This window comes from Podarcis pityusensis (genome assembly GCF_964106645.2).
Source record: "Podarcis pityusensis genome assembly, chromosome: 8".
Classification (NCBI taxonomy): Eukaryota; Metazoa; Chordata; class Lepidosauria; order Squamata; family Lacertidae; genus Podarcis; species Podarcis pityusensis.
Window position 1 is genome coordinate 27,742,654 of NC_138033.1, and position 17,912 is coordinate 27,760,565.

The window sequence follows — 17,912 nt, forward strand, 5'->3', positions numbered from 1 at the left end:
CTGAATATAAGGCATTGCAACAAGTGAGGTTTGGAAGCAAAATGGGTAAGAACTTGGGAAGGGGTAGGCAGCTATTAGAACTGGCTTGTGAGAATACCCTTTGTGGTGTCCAGTTTTTCTGCACATAAAATGCAGCTTTTCAGTTATCCTTTGGAATAATAATAATACCACATTTAATCACCATCTTAGTATTATTATCTCCATAATAGATAAGCATAGGATGAGAGAATAGGGGATTTATCTAGGACTTAGCAGCTCACAGCATGGACACAGGTTCTTGAGAAAGCCAAGGAGACATCAGAGAGGTGCCATTGTTTTACTCCAATACTTTTCAGAGGTATCCATTACCTCTGAGGCAAAGAAAATCCTCTCCCAACCCTTTAGTTACCTTCAATCATTTCTAAAATTATTTTTAACACATTCAAGGGGAAAGACCTATGCGTGTTCCAAAGAAAGGTGGTTTCCAATGAACATCCTGGTTCAATCATTAATTGCAGTGCTGTGAAGTAACAGTCAACCTCAAAAGCTCAAGCTCAATGCCAGCTAGGGGGATCCAAAAAATGCAATTGATGTCATCTGTCTCCTGGCTTGGGGACATTGGCAAATAGCTTTTGGCATTGATCATCCCTTGCAACATACTGAGGAAAATGCCACGATGCTAAAATACTGAGTATATACTGGGCATACAAACTCTCTTGGCACTGGGTTGCAACCATTGTGAACTTTGGTGGGAGGGAGGAGAATATAGTAACACACCTTTTTGCTTCATTCCATAGATCCTTGGATAAAGGGAATATCTCAAGTAAATAAAATTGGCAGTTTTAGAGCCAAAACAAATAGCTCTTATCTCAGAGCCACAGGTTTCTGTTGCTTTAGTGGTATAAATGCACATAGGGCAGTGCTGCAAGTCACCCGTGCGGCCAAGCTAAGTCAAACCCCTGTGTGAGCAGGAGACACCAGAGTGCAAAATGGGACCTTTACGAAGAGGAAGCCTGATGGGACAGGTATATTTTTCAAAAATGGGTGCAAATAGTATGTGTAATGAGTTGTTTAGAAAAAATCATGGTTATCTCTTGTATCTTCTATGCCCACTTGAGAATTTGGGTACACCTGAAGAAAGATGCATAGTACCATACTGTATAGGTTGGGGATTTTTTTTGAAGGCCACTATAAATATGTTAGGCTGATAAGTGTAGCAAGCAAAATGAGGTGTAATTGATTATGTGTCATTACATTGCTTTCTTCAGCCTCTAAGTTGTGAAGAACACAAAGCAGGGCAGAAAGGTGGGGTCAGCAGCAGCAGTTGAGAGTGGTCAAAAGCCATGTAGGGCTGCCGTTCCTATTGTGCATAAGCTCAGATTGTTAGCAGGAAACTTCATAGTAGCCATGTGACTAATGCTAAGAGGTGGAAAAGTTATGGGGCAGAGAGATAATCAGGCTTGACCAGGAAGAGCTTTGAAGGTGAGGGATTTGCTTCGGATGTTGAGGTTCAAGCATACCTCAAATATGCAAAAATGTGAAACTGATGGGGAATTCTTTTATGGCACAGTATCCTGTCCATGTTGCTTGTGTGTCGTGCTTACCTTTGTCAAAAAGAATCCTTGTTATGCTTGTATGAGTCTGGTGTCATTTTATACATACAGCGAGCTGGATTTAGGTTTGATGAGGCCCTAAGCTACTGAAGGTAATGAGGCCCTTTATATGTCCAGCTGTCCTTTGTCAACAACAAATTGTCACTGTTTTTTGTGTTGAATATATGCTATATGGTAATTTCTGGACCTAATAGGTATCTAAAGCCATTTGCACATAACAAATAGGAGCCTACACAACACAAAACACTGCTGCTATAGGTTCTATTTTATTTGTTTTTTATCTTATACTTCGGAAATGTACATCAGTTTTTTTCCTTTTACTTTTTTGGGGGCCCCCAAGAGAGAGGGGCTCTAAGCTATAGCTTGTTTAGCTTATAGGTAAATCTGGCACAGAGCTCTAACAGTTGTAGCCGGCCAGAAAATACAGGAAGCGCCTATTCCCTTCTTGAAAGCCTCCCGGGGGCAACGCCTGCTTCGAGGCGGCAGCTACTAATGCCAAGAGCAGGCATAGGCAAACTCCGGCCCTCCAGATGTTTGGAACTGCAATTCCCATCATCCCTGACCACTGGTCCTGTTAGCTAGGGATCATGGGGATTGTAGTCCCAAACATCTGGAGGGCCGGAGTTTGCCTATGCCTGGCCAAGAGGATGTCTGCCACAATAGGCATTTCGCCCAATTCAGCAAAGCACTTCTTACGCTGTCCTCTCAAGCTCTGGTTCTGGATGCCGCACTCCGAGCTGCGCGGCGGCTGCACTCCCAGCTGCTACTGCTACTTAGCCAGGGGCGAGGGAGGCACTCTGCACATGCTCAGGCGCAAAGGGCATAAAACAAACCGCCCCCCTCCCGTGGCGGGGTCTCCCATTCTCGGCCACTTGTCAGGCAGAGATTCACCAGGTGAAGCCCTGCCCACATTCCTGGGAAGGCGAACGCGCCAGCGCCGCCCACTCCGCCGCACGCGCATCGAGGGAAGCGGGTCACGTGGAGGAACAAAGCCACCGTCACGTGACCCGCTTCCAGTCGCTGGAGAAGAAGGAGAAGCGGCGACATGGTGGCGGCCAAGCGGGCGCTCCCGCGGCTGGTGGCTTCGCTGCGGCCGGTGAGCGGGAGAGCAGAGCTGAGGCGGGTCCAGGTTGGGAAGTGGGACGTTGCTGTTGCTGCTGCCGCTTCGGGCGCTGCGGTTGTGGCGGCTCTCCGTGGGGAGAGGTGTCCCTAAGCTGCCCTGGCAGCTGCTATGGGGTGTCCTGCGAACGGCAGGGGCCACCTCCAGTTGTTTTCTATATCGTCCCCAGACAGGCTGCTTTTAGGGCCTGTGGGGAGGGCACGCTTCAGGTTACTTGTTGCACTGCAACCTCCCGAGCTCCAGCAGCTGCAGCCCAGTGTGCAAGGTAAACACTTGCAAAGGCGCGCAGATTGAGACTGGCAAGAGCAACAATTGCGCCTTTGCCGAAGAATGGTAGAGGTCCGTTTCGTTTACAGGTTCTCCAGAAAAACAAAGACCAGTTCCAAAGGTTTTTACTAACTTGTGAATCACTGAACAAGAACATGTTTTATGTACAGGAATATAGGGTTTTTTTAAATGATGCACTTACCCAGGGGTCTCTGGGGAAATACATGAATAAAGTGCTGTGAGGCATGAATAATCATTTGGAGGTGGGCTTATAGTCCTTCCACGCACAAACCCATTCCAGTTTAAGCTTTCTTCATTTCAGGATATTAGGATTCACGCCCCTCTCCGGGGATGACATTTTGTTGTTGCTATTCTGAAACAATTGGGAGTCCTTGCTGATCTACTGTAAATCTCCCAGAGATCTACCAGTACTGTAGATCATGGTCTACATTCTGCCCACCCTTCCAAAAATGCTAGAAGGGCAGATGTCAAGCTTAGTTGAATCTACTCTATATTTTGGTTTTTGCCCTCCGTGAATTGGTTTTAACCTCTATGAATTTGTCCTGAACCCCATTTAAAGCCATCCAAATCGGTGACCATCGCTACATCCTTTAGTTTAGCTATGTACTGTACCAAGATGGACTTCCGTATGTCTTTTCATTATTTATTCATTAGGCATGTTGACTGATAAGAACATTGTGAAAATGTATTGTTCATCCCAGTTGTAAATAAATAAATTTATCATTTTTCCCCCTCTACAGCTCAGCTCCACAGCAGCTGGTACGCTTCCCAAATATGTGAAAATAGTTGAGGTCGGTCCAAGAGATGGCTTGCAAAATGAAAAGGTAAATGACTCCTGATAAGCTATTTGTCTTGTCGTGAAACATACAGTAATTTGTTCTTATGAACCTGCTCTTTCAACATCTGTGCTGTTTTGATTTTGCTGCCAACTAGAACATGGGTCACAGCTCAAAAATTCCATCCTCAGCCTTTCACCCTACTTTGTCTGTTTCTGGCAATTCCTGTATATTGATCACTAGAAATGCATCAATCCAGGCTGATGGGTCACATTAGACTCACCTCAGAGACTTACGCCTGGGCAAACTGCAGTCTCTGCTGCTCAATTTCTCATTTGTTCATTTCAATACAGCAGCTTATATAAATTAAATCAGTCTGTGAAATGGGTACAACCTACTGCGCAGATGATGCAAAGATGCCATGGACCATCATAAGGAGCACCTGGAGAGATAACATTTCATAACATGCTCTAATCTAACATTTTGTGATCTTTGTTGCATTTCATCAGATTCATATGAGCATGCACAGTAGTATGTATAATGTTTGCAGGCTCTGGTTGAAAAGCACTCTGCATTACACAGACCTTGATAGTTTCAATTTTTAAGGATTTAAGGTGGCATTGTGATGAGGAGACTGGCACCCTAATGAGTGATGCTGACAATAACATTTAGTATTTATGTCCCTCTTTCTTTGCTCAAAATGCTTTTGCATACCTTATTTTTGTTCAAACAGCAAACATGTAAGGTAGGTCAGTGGTGTTGTACCCATATTGCAGATGGCAGATTGAGGCTCAGAGAATAGTCTGCCCTAAACTACTTCCATAGCAGAGACAAGATTTGAACTGGGCTCTTCCTGGTTCATAGCATCCTTAGCTTCTTAGCCACTACGTTTTACCAGCTCTTGCCTTGAAATGGCATAATTCAGAAATATCGAAGGATTTCTGTACTAGGAGGAGAAGCTGCAAGAGCCCAGGCATGAAGTCATAATTGTCCTGTCTGCCTCTGGCTTCATGGGAGTCTTTTCAGCTTGTAGGATGTGTATGGTTTTGTTTATGCCTGTGAACCATATCTTGGAAGTTCCGTTGGGGGATTTTAGCAGTCTTACCTGCACCCCATGGAGATACTGACTTCATAAAGGCATAATGAAAAATCCTGTTGGAATACCAAGAATACGTCCCCCTCAGGCCAGTGTTCTGTCTAGCCCCACACCCAGATTCCCAAGTGGCCCACACAGTGCCCCTGAGAAGCCCACATGAGAGTAATGGGCCTCTCCTGCTGCTTTTGCTTCACAGCAACTGGTATTCAGAGGCATAATGCTTCTAACCTGGAAGGTTGCTTATTGGCATCTTGACTAGCAGCCATTGATAGACCACTTCTCCTCCCTGAATTTTTCCGATCCTCTTCTAAAGCTATTTAATCATTGCAGGTAGCCAACTAGATAAAACAGTACAAGTTCTGATCTACGGCAACTGTGGAGAGGGGAAAATATCTCCAAATACACAGAGTCAGAGCCAGGGAGTTTGTTTAAGGCTTGATGTGAATGTTTACCCATTGCAAAGTCTGTCCAGCATTACCACGTTGCAAAACAGGAAATCTTTGTCCCTCTGGCAGGCTGTGTGGTATGCAATACAGTGATGCAAAACTGACTAACCACGTAAGCTCCACTGAGTTCAGTGTAGCCAGTTCTTACGTATTTATTGTTTATTATAATAGGAGATTTTTAGTCTTCTCCATTCTCAAAAGCTGAAGGTCAGATGCAGTTTAAAAATTAAAGAAATGCAAAAAGGTTGTGGTAATTCATCTATCTGTAAAAAATAATAATAAGATCATTGTATCAAGATCCCAGCCATTTCCACTCCCTTGTCTCCAATAAGAGGCATCCTTCTTGCCTTCCAGTTTGTGATCCTCCACCTCAGTGGCCTTCCCCAACCCTTTGAAGCCACTTTTGTTCTACTTCAGGGAAGGGTTTGATTAGACTTTCTGGAAGGGATTGTGGAATTGCTATAAGTGGGAAATGTGTTTCTCTCTTTTTGTAGAACATCGTCCCCACCCATGTGAAAATTGACTTAATCAACATGCTGTCGGAAACGGGTCTTTCGGTCATAGAAGCTACCAGTTTTGTGTCTCCCAAATGGATTCCTCAGGTCAGTATGGGTGAGCCTCAAATTCACGTTGCTGACGTGTGAGTCTCATAGTGGGATGCAGTAAAGAGAGCGGGTCCCTGCTTCTCCCGTAACCTTGCTGGGTGGCTTAGATAAATTACTGTGTCTCAACTTGGTTTCTTTCATAGGCTGCATTTGCATAGAGGTAATTCCAAACTATAGTTTAGTGCAGGTCTGGGAAGCTGGGAGCCATTCTCTGATTCTCAGGACTTCCCCCCCAGGGCTGCTAAGCGTAATGTGGCTATGCAGCAATTTAACACAGCAGCATGCAGAGGCGGTTGTTTCTGTTATAAAAAGTTTCTGATCTTCGTAGATTACTGAGCATTGTTCTTAAAGCCACCTGTTATTGTAAAACATTGTTCAGAAAGCTAGAGTCCCTCTTTAAAAACCAGCTAATAATGGAAGCGGAGATTGCAAGAGGAGTCTGCTTTTCATTGAGGAAAGTCTGTCTTGAATATGCCAACATTTTAAAAATACTTTTCATTTGCCGCCTCACAATCCTATTTCTTTTTCTCATTTTGGTCTGCGGGGGTTTGGAAGCTTTAAGGTGCTCCCCTCTTTTACAGTGGAAAATTAAAATCCTGTCTTCTCCATTCTTTGTTTTGCAACTTAGATGGCTGATCATACTGAAGTCATGCAAGGGATTCGGAAGGTTCCTGGGATCAGCTACCCTGTTTTGACTCCCAACCTCAAAGGCTTCCAAGCAGCGGTAAGGAAGATGGCAGTGCAGAAGCTCTGAGGCCATGGCTTTAGTAGTGAGAAATACACAACTATGACTATAATTTCATATCCTGTTCCTGGTATGGTGCACCTGGACAGGCAGCTCATTTATTTAAATAGGGGAGGCACATCTCTCCCACCCACCCACCCCCGAATTGAACTCAGTGAAGGTGCTTGTATATGTAAAAACCTGTAGGCCATGCTGGGAAAAGTCTCTCCAGCATCACAGGAATCTTAATTAGCTCAATGTAGCCTTTAATCGGATCAACTAGACCCATTTTGGTACGATTTTTGTACATTATTTATTTGTTGATTGTATTGATTTAGTTAATTTTTTCCAGAAAGGTGAACTCAGGGTGACTTACAAATAAGAACTTTAAAAACGAATGAAAAGAAGAATAAACACAACCTAAAATGGTTGTGCCAATAATACATATAATAGATCAGATCCACCCCACTAAGACAGAGGTTCCCTACTCTGCACCTTGCAAAGGCTTTCACTGCTGTCCCAGGCTCTAAGTTTTTTATAAAAAACAACAACAACCCAGTCTCTATTCCTCATAGGAAGAAAGTTTTGGGGCAAAATGTTTAGGTACCTTCTAATCAATTTCTGTGAAATGAGAGCGAGTGTGATGTCGCCACCTGGTGCTGCGAAATGCCTTCTGTTATTACACAGTAACATCATTTATACGTGTAGAATCAATATTACGTGATCTCCACAACCAGGAGCAGCTGGACGTAGCTGACTTCCCATGGTTAGGATAAGGTTGTTAGGGAGGTACCATACTTTTCTGTCTATAACACGCCCCCGTGTATAAAACTACCCCTCAAATTTTAGAAAAAGGGAGTAGATGGCTCAGAGTTGTTGAGCTTTTTTTTTTTTTTGCCAAAATGTGCTCACCGACACGCGATGCGAAGTCAGCCTCCCATCTGTCCCATCGCCAGCAGAAGCTGCCAATTGCCCACCCAACTGCTAGGATATCAGCCAATCAACACCGTTCATTGACACAGCAACCAATAACATGCAGAATAGTGATTGACAGCCGCGGCAGCAACTAATCAATCATCCACCCTATGTACTACCCATGTATAAGACAACCCCCACTTTTTAGCATAATTTTTAAAGAAATAAACACAGTCTTATACACGGAAAAGTACAATAATTAATTCTGAGTTATGCCACGCCGCCCCTAGCCATTTTGTGACTGGCCCCCCACAGCGCTTCTCAACATTCAAAAAGTGCCCCCGATCCAAAAAGGTTGGCGACCCCTGCGTTAAAAGATAAGCAGAAAATCAAGATTGCTTGCAGTCACTACCTGAGTTTGACAATTAAATTGTTGTCACTCACCAGCACCTGAGTTCACGTATCAGAGGGAGTGATATATAGGGCATATTCCCTGTATTGGCAGGTGGCAGCAGGAGCTAAGGAGGTGTCAATCTTCGGGGCAGCATCAGAACTTTTCACAAAGAAGAACATCAACTGTTCCATTGAGGAGAGTCTGGACAGATTCAGTGACGTCCTGAGTGCAGCTAGAGAAACCGGCATCCCGGTCCGAGGGTAAGCTTTAGGGCTATGTGCTAACTGAGGTGTTGAACGTTCCTCTCTACCTGCTAATCTACCGTGATTTATTTATTATTGTTATATTTACATTTACAAATGGACTGGTGAAGTTCGGGAGAGGTGAGGGGATTCAGAACCAAAATACTGGACCATCTCTGAGATGGCCTGAAGGAGCTTTCCATAACGCGGTCCTGATGAGCCATAATTGGTGTGGGGGGGTTGCCATCGGTCACTGTCTTTCATGTATGTGAGGAATTAGCTGCCACTCCCCAGTAGGTGAGTGAGGGAGCTCTTCACATTTTATGTGATGGAGTGAAGATTCTCGTGTATATAACAGGCTGCGGTGAAGTTTTCATACCACAGGCTTGGTCGTAAATCCCTAGGAGCTACTCTTATTCTGCAAATGATTTATAGGTCATGTGTGAGGCTGGTGGTCTGAGGCTGCCATTCTGGTTGTGTAAAAGGCATTTGAAACTCCTGCATGTATTGGGTATAATAATGCCTGTTCTTTCCCCCTGCATGCAGGTATGTCTCCTGTGTCCTTGGCTGCCCATATGAAGGCAAGATTTCTCCTGCTAAAGTAGCAGAAGTGAGTATACTAAAAGGCATTTGTGGGCTGTGGTGGCCTTCTGGATTTGATATTCTTGGTAACCTCAGTCACGCACCAGCACTGCATGTTGCAGCTGCCGTCGTTTCAGTTCTCATTGCAAGGTGGAAAAAGCAAAAGGCGCCTTTTTCAAGATGGAATTGCATTTTGCAAAGAGCATAGGGCTGCCATCCCAAATGGCAGCCCTGTATCAAGTTGGTACGTGTATATATGTGATATAGGCACACACACACACACACCCCATTCACCTTGCACTGTGTTCTGACAGCAGTGCAAGGATGGGAAGAGCCCAGTACTGGGCCAGGTGAAAGAATGGGTTGACTTAGTAAAAGGCAGCTGCATGTATTTCATCCTCACCACCAGCAGCCAACAATGCGAAGAGCAGGAGAACGCACACTGTAATATTGAGACATGGGGTGAACGGAAGTATATGTTATGCAAAGGGAGGATGGAACTCAGCCAGGGGCTCCCGCTTTTTGCTTTGTCCCTGTGCTCTTTACATTGTGTAGCTCAAACTTTAAATGGTAGGTCTGCATGGGAAGCGCAGTAGTAGAGCACATGCTTTGCTGCGCAGAAAGTCACAGATTCGGTCACTACCCTCTCCAAGTAGGTCTGGGGACAGCCCTGTCTGAGATCCTGTAGAGCCACTGCCACTCACTCTAAACCAGGGTTTCCCAAATGTGGGTCTCCAGCTGTTTTTGGACTACAACACCCATCATCCCTACCTAGTAGGACTCGTGGTCAGGGATGATGGGAGTTGTAGTCCAAAAGCAGCTGGAGACGTAAGTTTGGGAAACTCTGCTCTAAACAACAGTGAGCTAGATGGGCCAGTGGTCTGAGTTTGTGTCAGGCAGCTTCACGTGTTGGAAATTCTGTAAATGTTCTGTTCTCTGCCGCAGGTTTCAAAGAAAATGTATGCCATGGGGTGCTACGAGATTTCCCTTGGGGATACCATTGGCGTTGGGACCCCCGGCAACATGAAGGACATGCTCTCTGCTGTCATGAAGGAGGTGCCTCTTGGAGCACTGGCTGTTCACTGCCATGACACTTATGGGCAGGCACTCGCCAACACACTGGTAGCGCTTCAGGTGACTTCCTCGCTGTTTTCATAGCTCAAGACAAAATTCACTAAAATGGGTGGCACAAATCAACCGATCCAATCCACTTGCTAGCCATGAACAAGCCCTGGTCATTGGCCAATCTTGCCTGAGATAGAGATTATCTATTTATTTTGACTGTTTATGTATCACTTAATTAGAATTGCCTGTAAGCCATGTACAAGAAAATAAATTGAAACAAACAAAAGATTAGAATTCTGTTAAAATGCCTGCTGGAATAAAAAGCAGTCTTCAGTAGTAAGTAGTAACAAAGAGGGGACCTGTCTGACCTCAGCTGGAAGGAAGTTCTATAAAATTGGGTCCTCTGAATGCACAGCCTCTGGCACATATAAGCCGTGCATCCATAGGCGCCGACTCCATAGGGCCTGAGGGGGCCCGAGCCCCCTCAAAAATTAGTTTGGGGGGGCTCCGCCCCCCCAATAATCTTGGGCGCCCCTCCAGCAGAGCGCCACCGCCACCCCTCCCCCAGCCCAAAATGCACAGGGTCGGGCTGCATGCCTCCTGCCCTCCCTCCCGAGCAAAAGCTCCACCCAATTTCCTTCGGAGCTGATTAATAGGCGCAGCACGCTCTCCCCTATTCGCTCACGAGGAGGCGGCGCCACTTTATTTGCATATTCATGAGCTCATTTATTATTCATGAGCTTTCGCGGGCTCCCCCAATATTTTTTATAAGTTGGCGCCCCTGCGTGCATCTGAGCCATGGGGGACCACTAACAGTGACTCTCCAAAGAGCTCAGTGACCTGGAATGAATAAAAGGGTCCCTGGGGCATGTTTTGGCCCCACAAAAGGCATTCGGACTACATATAAAACAGGATCCACGCAGAAGGAATGCTCTTAGGAGCCTTTCCAGCATACATCCACCTTCCCCTAACCATACAAGAATTTCTGATACCCTGGAAGAAAGGGAGGCGACCTATTTTTATTTTATTTTTTGCAAAAGAAAAGGGAGGCAGAACCCCTTACCTGGATTTTCAGTCTAATTCAGCGATGGGAAACCTGTGGCTTTCCCAGTTGTTGGCTCACAGCTCCCCTCATCCCTGGCCATTGGCCATGCTGGTTGGGACTGATGCGAGCTAGGAACCACCCACATCAAGAGGGCCACCGCTTCCACATCCCTGGTCTAGTTAATCAGCCCATAAGTGGCTATTTCACTGGACGGACCAGGCAGGACTTTTCCTTAGAACGTCTCTGCTTCTGTTTGCAGATGGGCGTGAATGTGGTCGATTCCTCAGTCGCTGGCCTTGGTGGCTGCCCCTATGCCCAAGGAGCATCTGGGAATGTGGCCACAGAAGACATGGTGTACATGCTCAACGGTCTTGGCATCCACACTGTAAGTACTTGGTCATAGGAGGGGGACACACTTGTCTTGGCTTTGGGAGTTAGTACCAGGCTTTGCTTTGATAGAGATGGGTGTCTGTGGCCCTCATTGGCTGATCAGCTGCTATTGTACTTGATGTCTCTCTTAACTAGAGCATCCAGCCAAGCTTTATCTGCCACTGTGTGTAAAGTTGTATATGTGTTGGAAACAGGTTGTGTGAAGTTTTACTACATGTGGTCACTGCATGACTTGCCTGAAAATTATATTCTTCTGAGTAAGAGATGTATCTTTGGTCACCTTCATACCATCCATTTAAAGCACTCCTATGCCACTTTTAAGTCTATCCCCACCCCCCAACAAATCCTGGGAACTGCATTTTGTTAGGGGTGTGCATAGCTGTCAGGTGTAGCTTTGTGGGGGAAATTTGTTGTTTAGTCGTTTAGTCGTGTCCGACTCTTCGTGACCCCCTGGACCAGAGCACGCCAGGCACTCCTGTCTTCCACTGCCTCCCACAGTTTGGTCAGACTCATGTTTGTAGCTTCGAGAACACTGTCCAACCATCTCGTCCTCTCTCGTCCCCTTCTCCTTGTGCCCTCCATCTTTCCCAACATCGGGGTCTTTTCCAGGGAGTCTTCTTTTGTCATGGTGGGGGAAATAGGGGGTCTTCTAATGAGCTCTGTTAACAAACTACATTTCCCTGGATACTTTGACGGAAGCCATGGTGGTTAACACAGTATAGGTGTACTTTAAATTCATGGTGCGGATGTGACCTCTGGGGAAGAGCACATGTTTTTGGGTGTAGATGGTCTTAGGTTCAATTCTCTGCATCTCCCCTTTTTTAAAAAAAAGAAAGAAAGTGGGAGGACCTCAGTTTACTGGGCTGGAAAGACCAGTGTCTGAATCTTTGGACAGCAGCTGACAGTCTAAAGAGCAGGCAGTACTAGACTAGATGGACAAATGATCTGACATCATTTAATGCAGCTTTGTATGTACAAGTAAGCAGCTGTGTCTCTTCTTCCCTATGAAGGGTGTGGACCTCACGAAACTTCTAGACGCAGGAACCTTTATTTGCAAGGCGTTGAACAGGAGGACCAATTCGAAAGTGGCACAGGCCTCCTGCAAACTGTGAAGCAGAGCAGCGCCTTTACGGGACTTGTTGGAAGCAAAACTACAAGCGACACTCTGGAATCTGCCATGTTTGCACTTGGTCTCCTCTCCTAACTTTATTTAAGCACTCTCCGGACTCGACGGCAGGAAGATGAGTCAGCCAAATTTTACCCTGAAAAGAGACATTAAAAAAAGTAGTCTAAAGCACTGTATTTGCACTTGGTTGGATATCTTGGGCTTCGCAAAGAACCTGAGTCCTTTCCACTGGTCACAACTTGCCTCCAAGGAACAGATTTGTTGCAGGGGGTCATAAAAAGAGCCCTGCTGGGTTGGGCCAAAGGCCTATCATGGTCCAGCATTTTGTTCTCACAGTGGCTAACCAAGAGTCCTATGGGAAGCTCACAAGCAGTACCAGAGTGCAGTGGGGCCCTCCTCACCTGAGGGTCACTCCAAATGATATTCGGAGGAATCCTGCTTCTGACAGGGGAGGGAGAACCTAGCCATAGTGGTTCATAGCCTTATCTACCATGAATTTGCCTTTTAAAGCCATCCAAGTTGGGGGTCGTCACTACATATTTTGGGAGCAAATGCCCTAGTTTAAACTCTGCAGTTTGTGAAGAAGAACTTCCTTTTTCCTGTCTCGAATCTTCCATCTTCAATGGGAGCTTTTTAAAACATTAGTCTTCATGGGAGCACCCTGAGTTCCTATATACCTCTATTCCTATTTGTATTTTTGGACCTTGCATTTGCTTGGGCCATAATTTATCTTTTCCTCTTCTCTCATTCGGAGTCTCCTATGTGGCGTTGTGGTTGCGTCAACAGTGCGCTGTGGAGTACCCTCCCCCCCAACCAGGATGCCTTTCTCAATCAACTCGTCGGGATATAAGTGGGCAACCCAAAACAGGCAATAGTTTTTGCCTTCTGTTCACCACACCTGTCCCAAGGTTGCCCAGCTTGCAAAAAAGAATTAACCAATTAAATATGCTACTTTCTATATCTAAAAGCAAGTAGCCTCTCTGAAACCTTTGCTGAAATCTTCTTGTTGGGCCTCAGAGGGTGGGATCCTGGTCTGACCCCCAACTCCTGTCCCCTGAAGACTCCCTCTTGTAGAACAAGCCCATCACAAGCTCCTCCTGCTGCCAGTATCCGTGCCAGTTCAGCCTCCCCACATGATCTTCCTTAGGAAATGTGGGGCATGCTCAGTTTCCTACTCGCTCTTGGAGAATGGTGTGCAGGCCTTCATTCCTTCTTGTGCCAGTATGGGATGATGGCTTCCAGTCTTGGGGGAAGAGGTGTAGCATGGATTGTGTGCCACTGAGTGATGGTGTGCCTGCCCCTAGATTTGGGCCTCTGCAGCTGATTGATCCTTGTGCTGTTCCAGCCCATGACCCATGGATGACACAGCTGATAATGCCAAGGTTGCAGGTTTGATCCCCATATGGGACAGCTGCACATTCCTGCATTGCAGGGGGTTGGACTAGATGATCCTCAGGGTCCCAACTCTACAATTCTATGATTCTGTGTCATCCTAATGTCCATATGGCGCTCGCCCTTTTGCTTCCCGGTTCCTTCACTGCTTATAGTTCACTTTCCCTTTCTTTGTTAGGCTCTTAAGTCTTTCTGAAGATGAGGAACAGCAAAGGCTCCAGGGCTTGATAGCTTTCTGGCAATTCTAACAGACCTGTGCTGGAGGCATTGGTGCCAAATGATTGTTAACTTCTTGTTGCTGGGAAATCCTTCAGAACTGGTTAGAGCAGAGGTAGCAAACCTGTGGCCCTTCAGTTCTGAGACTCCCCAAACAGCCCATGCCTTAGAGCAGGCATGGCCAAACTTGGCCCTCCAGCTGTTTTGGGAATACAGCTCCCATCATCCCTAGCTAGCAGGTCCAGTGGTCAGGGATGATGGGAATTGTAGTCCCAAAGCAGCTCAAGGGCCAAGTTTGGCCATGCTTGGGTTAGAGGTACATGTGGTGTTCAATATGCCAGGCACATGTGTTGATACTCATGCTGGCTAGGACTGATGGGAGTTGAAGTCCAGCACATCTGGAGGGCACTCGGTTGGCCCCAGGGGGGAGGGCTGAAATAGAATATATGGAAAGGGGTTGTTCTGGTTTTCTATATAGAAGGTAAAGGGAAGGGAATTATTAGGTAAATAAGCAAGTTGTGCCTGGTCCTGGACAGGGTTGGCTTGGCCACTGTGACCCCTATATTGGTAACCTCAAGACTGGACTGTTATAACACACACTGTGTGGAGCTGTTCTGGAAGCTGCAGCTGGTATGAAATGCAGCTGCTAGGCTGCAGGCTGGGGCAACATGTGCATGTTACATTAATCCAAGGAGTTGCACTGACTGCAAACAGGCTGCTGGGCCAGGCTTTTAAGGATTTTGGTAATGACTTCTATTGCCCTAAGCAACTTGGTACCAGGATACCTGAGGCTCTTCCTGTTGGGCTGCAGCCTATGGAGCTACAGTTTGCAGCCACTGGAGGGAGAGTCTTTTCAGTGGTGGCACCCATACTATTAAACCACCTGCCTTCTGAGAGTGGAAAATACAGTATGCCTAAACCTCATTACTTTGCACATCTTAAAACCACATTGTGCCGTCAGGATTCTGGTGCCATTTGGTCTCAAAATAAAGCTACCCTAGATTTTCAGTTGTGTTTCTTTCCCACATTTTAATGTTTTGATAATTGTATTTTAATATTTTTGTACACCACCGTGAGACTTGATGTGGGAGGTGGTATAGAAATGTTTTAAATAAAGTATTAGTTATAAAATCTGTTGTTCTTTTTTGGAATTGCTGTGGATGGGCAAGGGGAGTGGAATGGAGGGCGTATCAGGATCTTAATGAGGAGCACAAGCTTAACATGAGCCAACAGTGTGATGCAGCAGCAAAAAAAACTAATGTAATTCAAGGCTGCATCAACAGAAGTTGTCCAGATCAAGGAACATAATAGTGCCACTCTATTCTGCCTTGGTCAGACCCCACCTGGAATACTGTGTCCAGTTCTAGGCGCCACAATTTAAGGAGGATATTGACAAGCTGGAACATGCAGAGATTATCAAGAGTCTGGAAACCAAGCCTTATGAGGAACAGTTTTAAAAAATGTTTTCAAGGTTGGCTCCCCTGCGCCTTTAACGACAACCTGAAAAGCACAAATGTAACACAGCTTTCCCCATCTCTGTGTATATCCTTATGTCTGGAAAAGCTACACCTGCTAGGTTTTTTTGCAGGAGGAGGGCAGTAAAAATGTTGGCGGCTCAATTCCTACATTGCTGCTTTTGCAGGGAAGAAGAGAATTAAGCTCCGTGCCCGTTCAATCTACTTTCTGGTCCCCATCGCAGGTATGTTGAAACACAGTCACACTCTGTGGGTGTGCAGAGTGTTACGATATAGAAGCAATGCAGCTGCAAGCTGGTAGCTTGAAAACATTTCCCACTGAGGACAATTCAGATGATGATGATGATGATTTTACTGATTACAGTGGTACTGAGAGTGACAGTGATAGTTCAAAGAGCTCAGTTGACACAGTCATTGAGAGGAAATCTCACACAGTGGCTAGACCTTCACACGTGAAGGATGAACCACTGTTTACCATTGGAACTGGTTCTCCAAAGAGTCCTATGACTGAACCAGTGAGCAGAGAGGATCAGCACCTCATACGCAGGTCTGAGAGAGTTACAAAGGGCATACCACCCAAGAGGTATTCTAAAGAGTTTGCTAACTCAGCCGTTGCATGTGTTACTATTGTTGACAACTCAAGACAGGTTAAAGGTGTGTCCAAGTCAGAGACAAAGACACAACAGGGAGTTGCTAAGCGTAACACTACATTCCCTAGCCAAGGTAATGCAGATGCACTCATTCCTTGGAAGTCAGACAACCAGAGAGGTACGCTGGTGAAACCAGTGGCGGGTAGTTCCAAGGGTGGAACTGAAACAACGGGATTGTTATATATATAACAACTGTTTGTTTTCTTCTCTGGATCAAGCTTTGTTCGCAGCGCACATTGATTCATATGGGGGAGTATGTTACAATATAGAAGCAATGCAGCTGCGAGCTGGTAGCTTGAAAACAAAACATGATGGAATGTTGGGACTGTTCCGTGGGAAACAGAGGGACAGTCAATTCACAGGGCAATGCACCGGAATTAGCTCAGAGTGTAATATGAACTCTTCTTCTTGCTCTTGTACAGGAAGTACAGGAGGTGTTTGTCCCTCGACTGCTGGAGCTTGAAGAGAGCAGTCATGTTTTCTGTAATGCTGCAAAGACAGGAATAAAAGCATGTAAATACATTTCTGTCTATCTCCTTTTCCCTGCCGGGGGGGAGCAGGAGGGAGGGAGTGTGCTCTTCCCACGCTGGGAAGGGTCGCTTATCATGACCTAGCCTGGATCTTGCTGGGAATGCAGCCAGGGAGGTCAACAGGAGATGAAGCCGGGTGCCTGGGAGTGTTGCCAGTTACTCCCGATATAGGCTTGATTTCCAACACAAAGTCAGTTACATGGGTGGGAGCCAACCTGCTTCAGAAAACAGGATATGGAGACACCAAAGTCACACAGTTCCATAAAAGGGGGAGTGGCATGATGGACTGGAACTCACCTGGGCAGGCCAGATACCTGCAAGTGGAAATAAAGCCTTAGGAGGAACAGCTGAGGGAGTTGGGTAAGTTTAGCCTGGAGAAGAGAAGGCCGAGAAGTGATATGATAGCCATCTTCAAATATCTAAAGGGCTGTCACATGGAAGATGGAGCTGTGCTTGTTTTCTGCTGCTCCAGGGGATAGGAGCTGAACCAACGGATTCAAATTACAAGTAAGAAGATTCCAAGTAAACATCAGGAAGAACTTTCTGACAGAGCTGTTTGACAGTGGAACGGACTCCCTCGGAAGTGACGGACTCTCCTTCACTGAAGGCATTTTAAACATTGATTGAATGGCTATCGCTGCTGCTGCACGCAATGGCCACGCTGTAGCGCTCCTCCGTGCAAGGAGGAACATTGGCACAATCTGTGGGAGATTAGCAGCCAAACCCAACAAGTGCATGTTCTGGCTAGTTAGCATGAGAAGGGGCTAAGTCCACAGAGTTGTATTGCCAATAGCCAGATACTCAGCCCATAGAAATGCAATTCATAGAGAGGGCTCTGTGTGATGTCATTTCCCCTCCTCTCCTGGGGAGGAAGCAGCATATAGTACTTCCTGTTCTTCTCTCTCCTCCTTTGACCAGTGTTGGACGCAGGCATGCCTCTGCTTTCCCCATCTTTAGGCACAGGCCTGAAGCTGGTTATATTGTAAATATAAGTATCTTGCCTGCATAGTTGTTACTGCCATGTTGCTGTGAACCAATCCATGATTATAAAGTAAGTAAATATATTTTTAAACTTACTTCCTAAATTATTCCCTGATTCTTTATTAAACAGGGTAAGAAGGGGAAAGCAAGCTTACTTCAGAGTTGGACTTGCTCCAAATAAGGTTTTATAGCTAAATTCCCTATGCTTTTAGTTTTGATGCCAAGTATGGGATTTGGAAACTCTGTTCAACCCACATGCATG

At 45.8% G+C, this 17,912-nt stretch overlaps 1 protein-coding gene across 2 annotated transcripts; it reads left to right on the forward strand.

Moving 5' to 3' along the window:
- The first annotated feature begins 848 nt into the window (after positions 1 to 848).
- HMGCL (3-hydroxy-3-methylglutaryl-CoA lyase) lies at positions 849 to 15,145 on the forward strand. Of its 2 annotated transcripts, none has more exons than XM_081015625.1 (9): positions 849 to 1,004; positions 3,741 to 3,824; positions 5,813 to 5,920; positions 6,552 to 6,647; positions 8,068 to 8,216; positions 8,745 to 8,808; positions 9,726 to 9,914; positions 11,150 to 11,275; positions 12,291 to 15,145. In XM_081015625.1, exons 1-9 carry the CDS (start codon positions 969 to 971, stop codon positions 12,390 to 12,392), a joined length of 954 nt encoding a protein of 317 aa, XP_080871751.1. In that variant the 5' UTR covers positions 849 to 968; the 3' UTR covers positions 12,393 to 15,145. The 2 variants fall into 2 exon arrangements, with proteins under 2 accessions (XP_080871751.1, XP_080871750.1); XM_081015624.1 differs by lacking the exon at positions 849 to 1,004 and adding an exon at positions 2,562 to 2,688.
- The last annotated feature ends 2,767 nt before the right edge of the window (positions 15,146 to 17,912 follow it).

What these genes read in the sequence shown, in the direction of transcription:
- HMGCL (XM_081015624.1), top strand. Translation starts at nt 2,638, where the DNA reads ATGGTGGCGGCCAAGCGGGCGCTCCCGCGGCTGGTGGCTTCGCTGCGG. An exon ending in TGGTGGCTTCGCTGCGGCCG is followed by an intron (nt 2,689 to 3,740) that starts GTGAGCGGGAGA and finishes CCCCCTCTACAG; the next exon opens with CTCAGCTCCACAGCAGCTGG. An exon ending in CTCCCAAATGGATTCCTCAG is followed by an intron (nt 5,921 to 6,551) that starts GTCAGTATGGGT and finishes TTTGCAACTTAG; the next exon opens with ATGGCTGATCATACTGAAGT.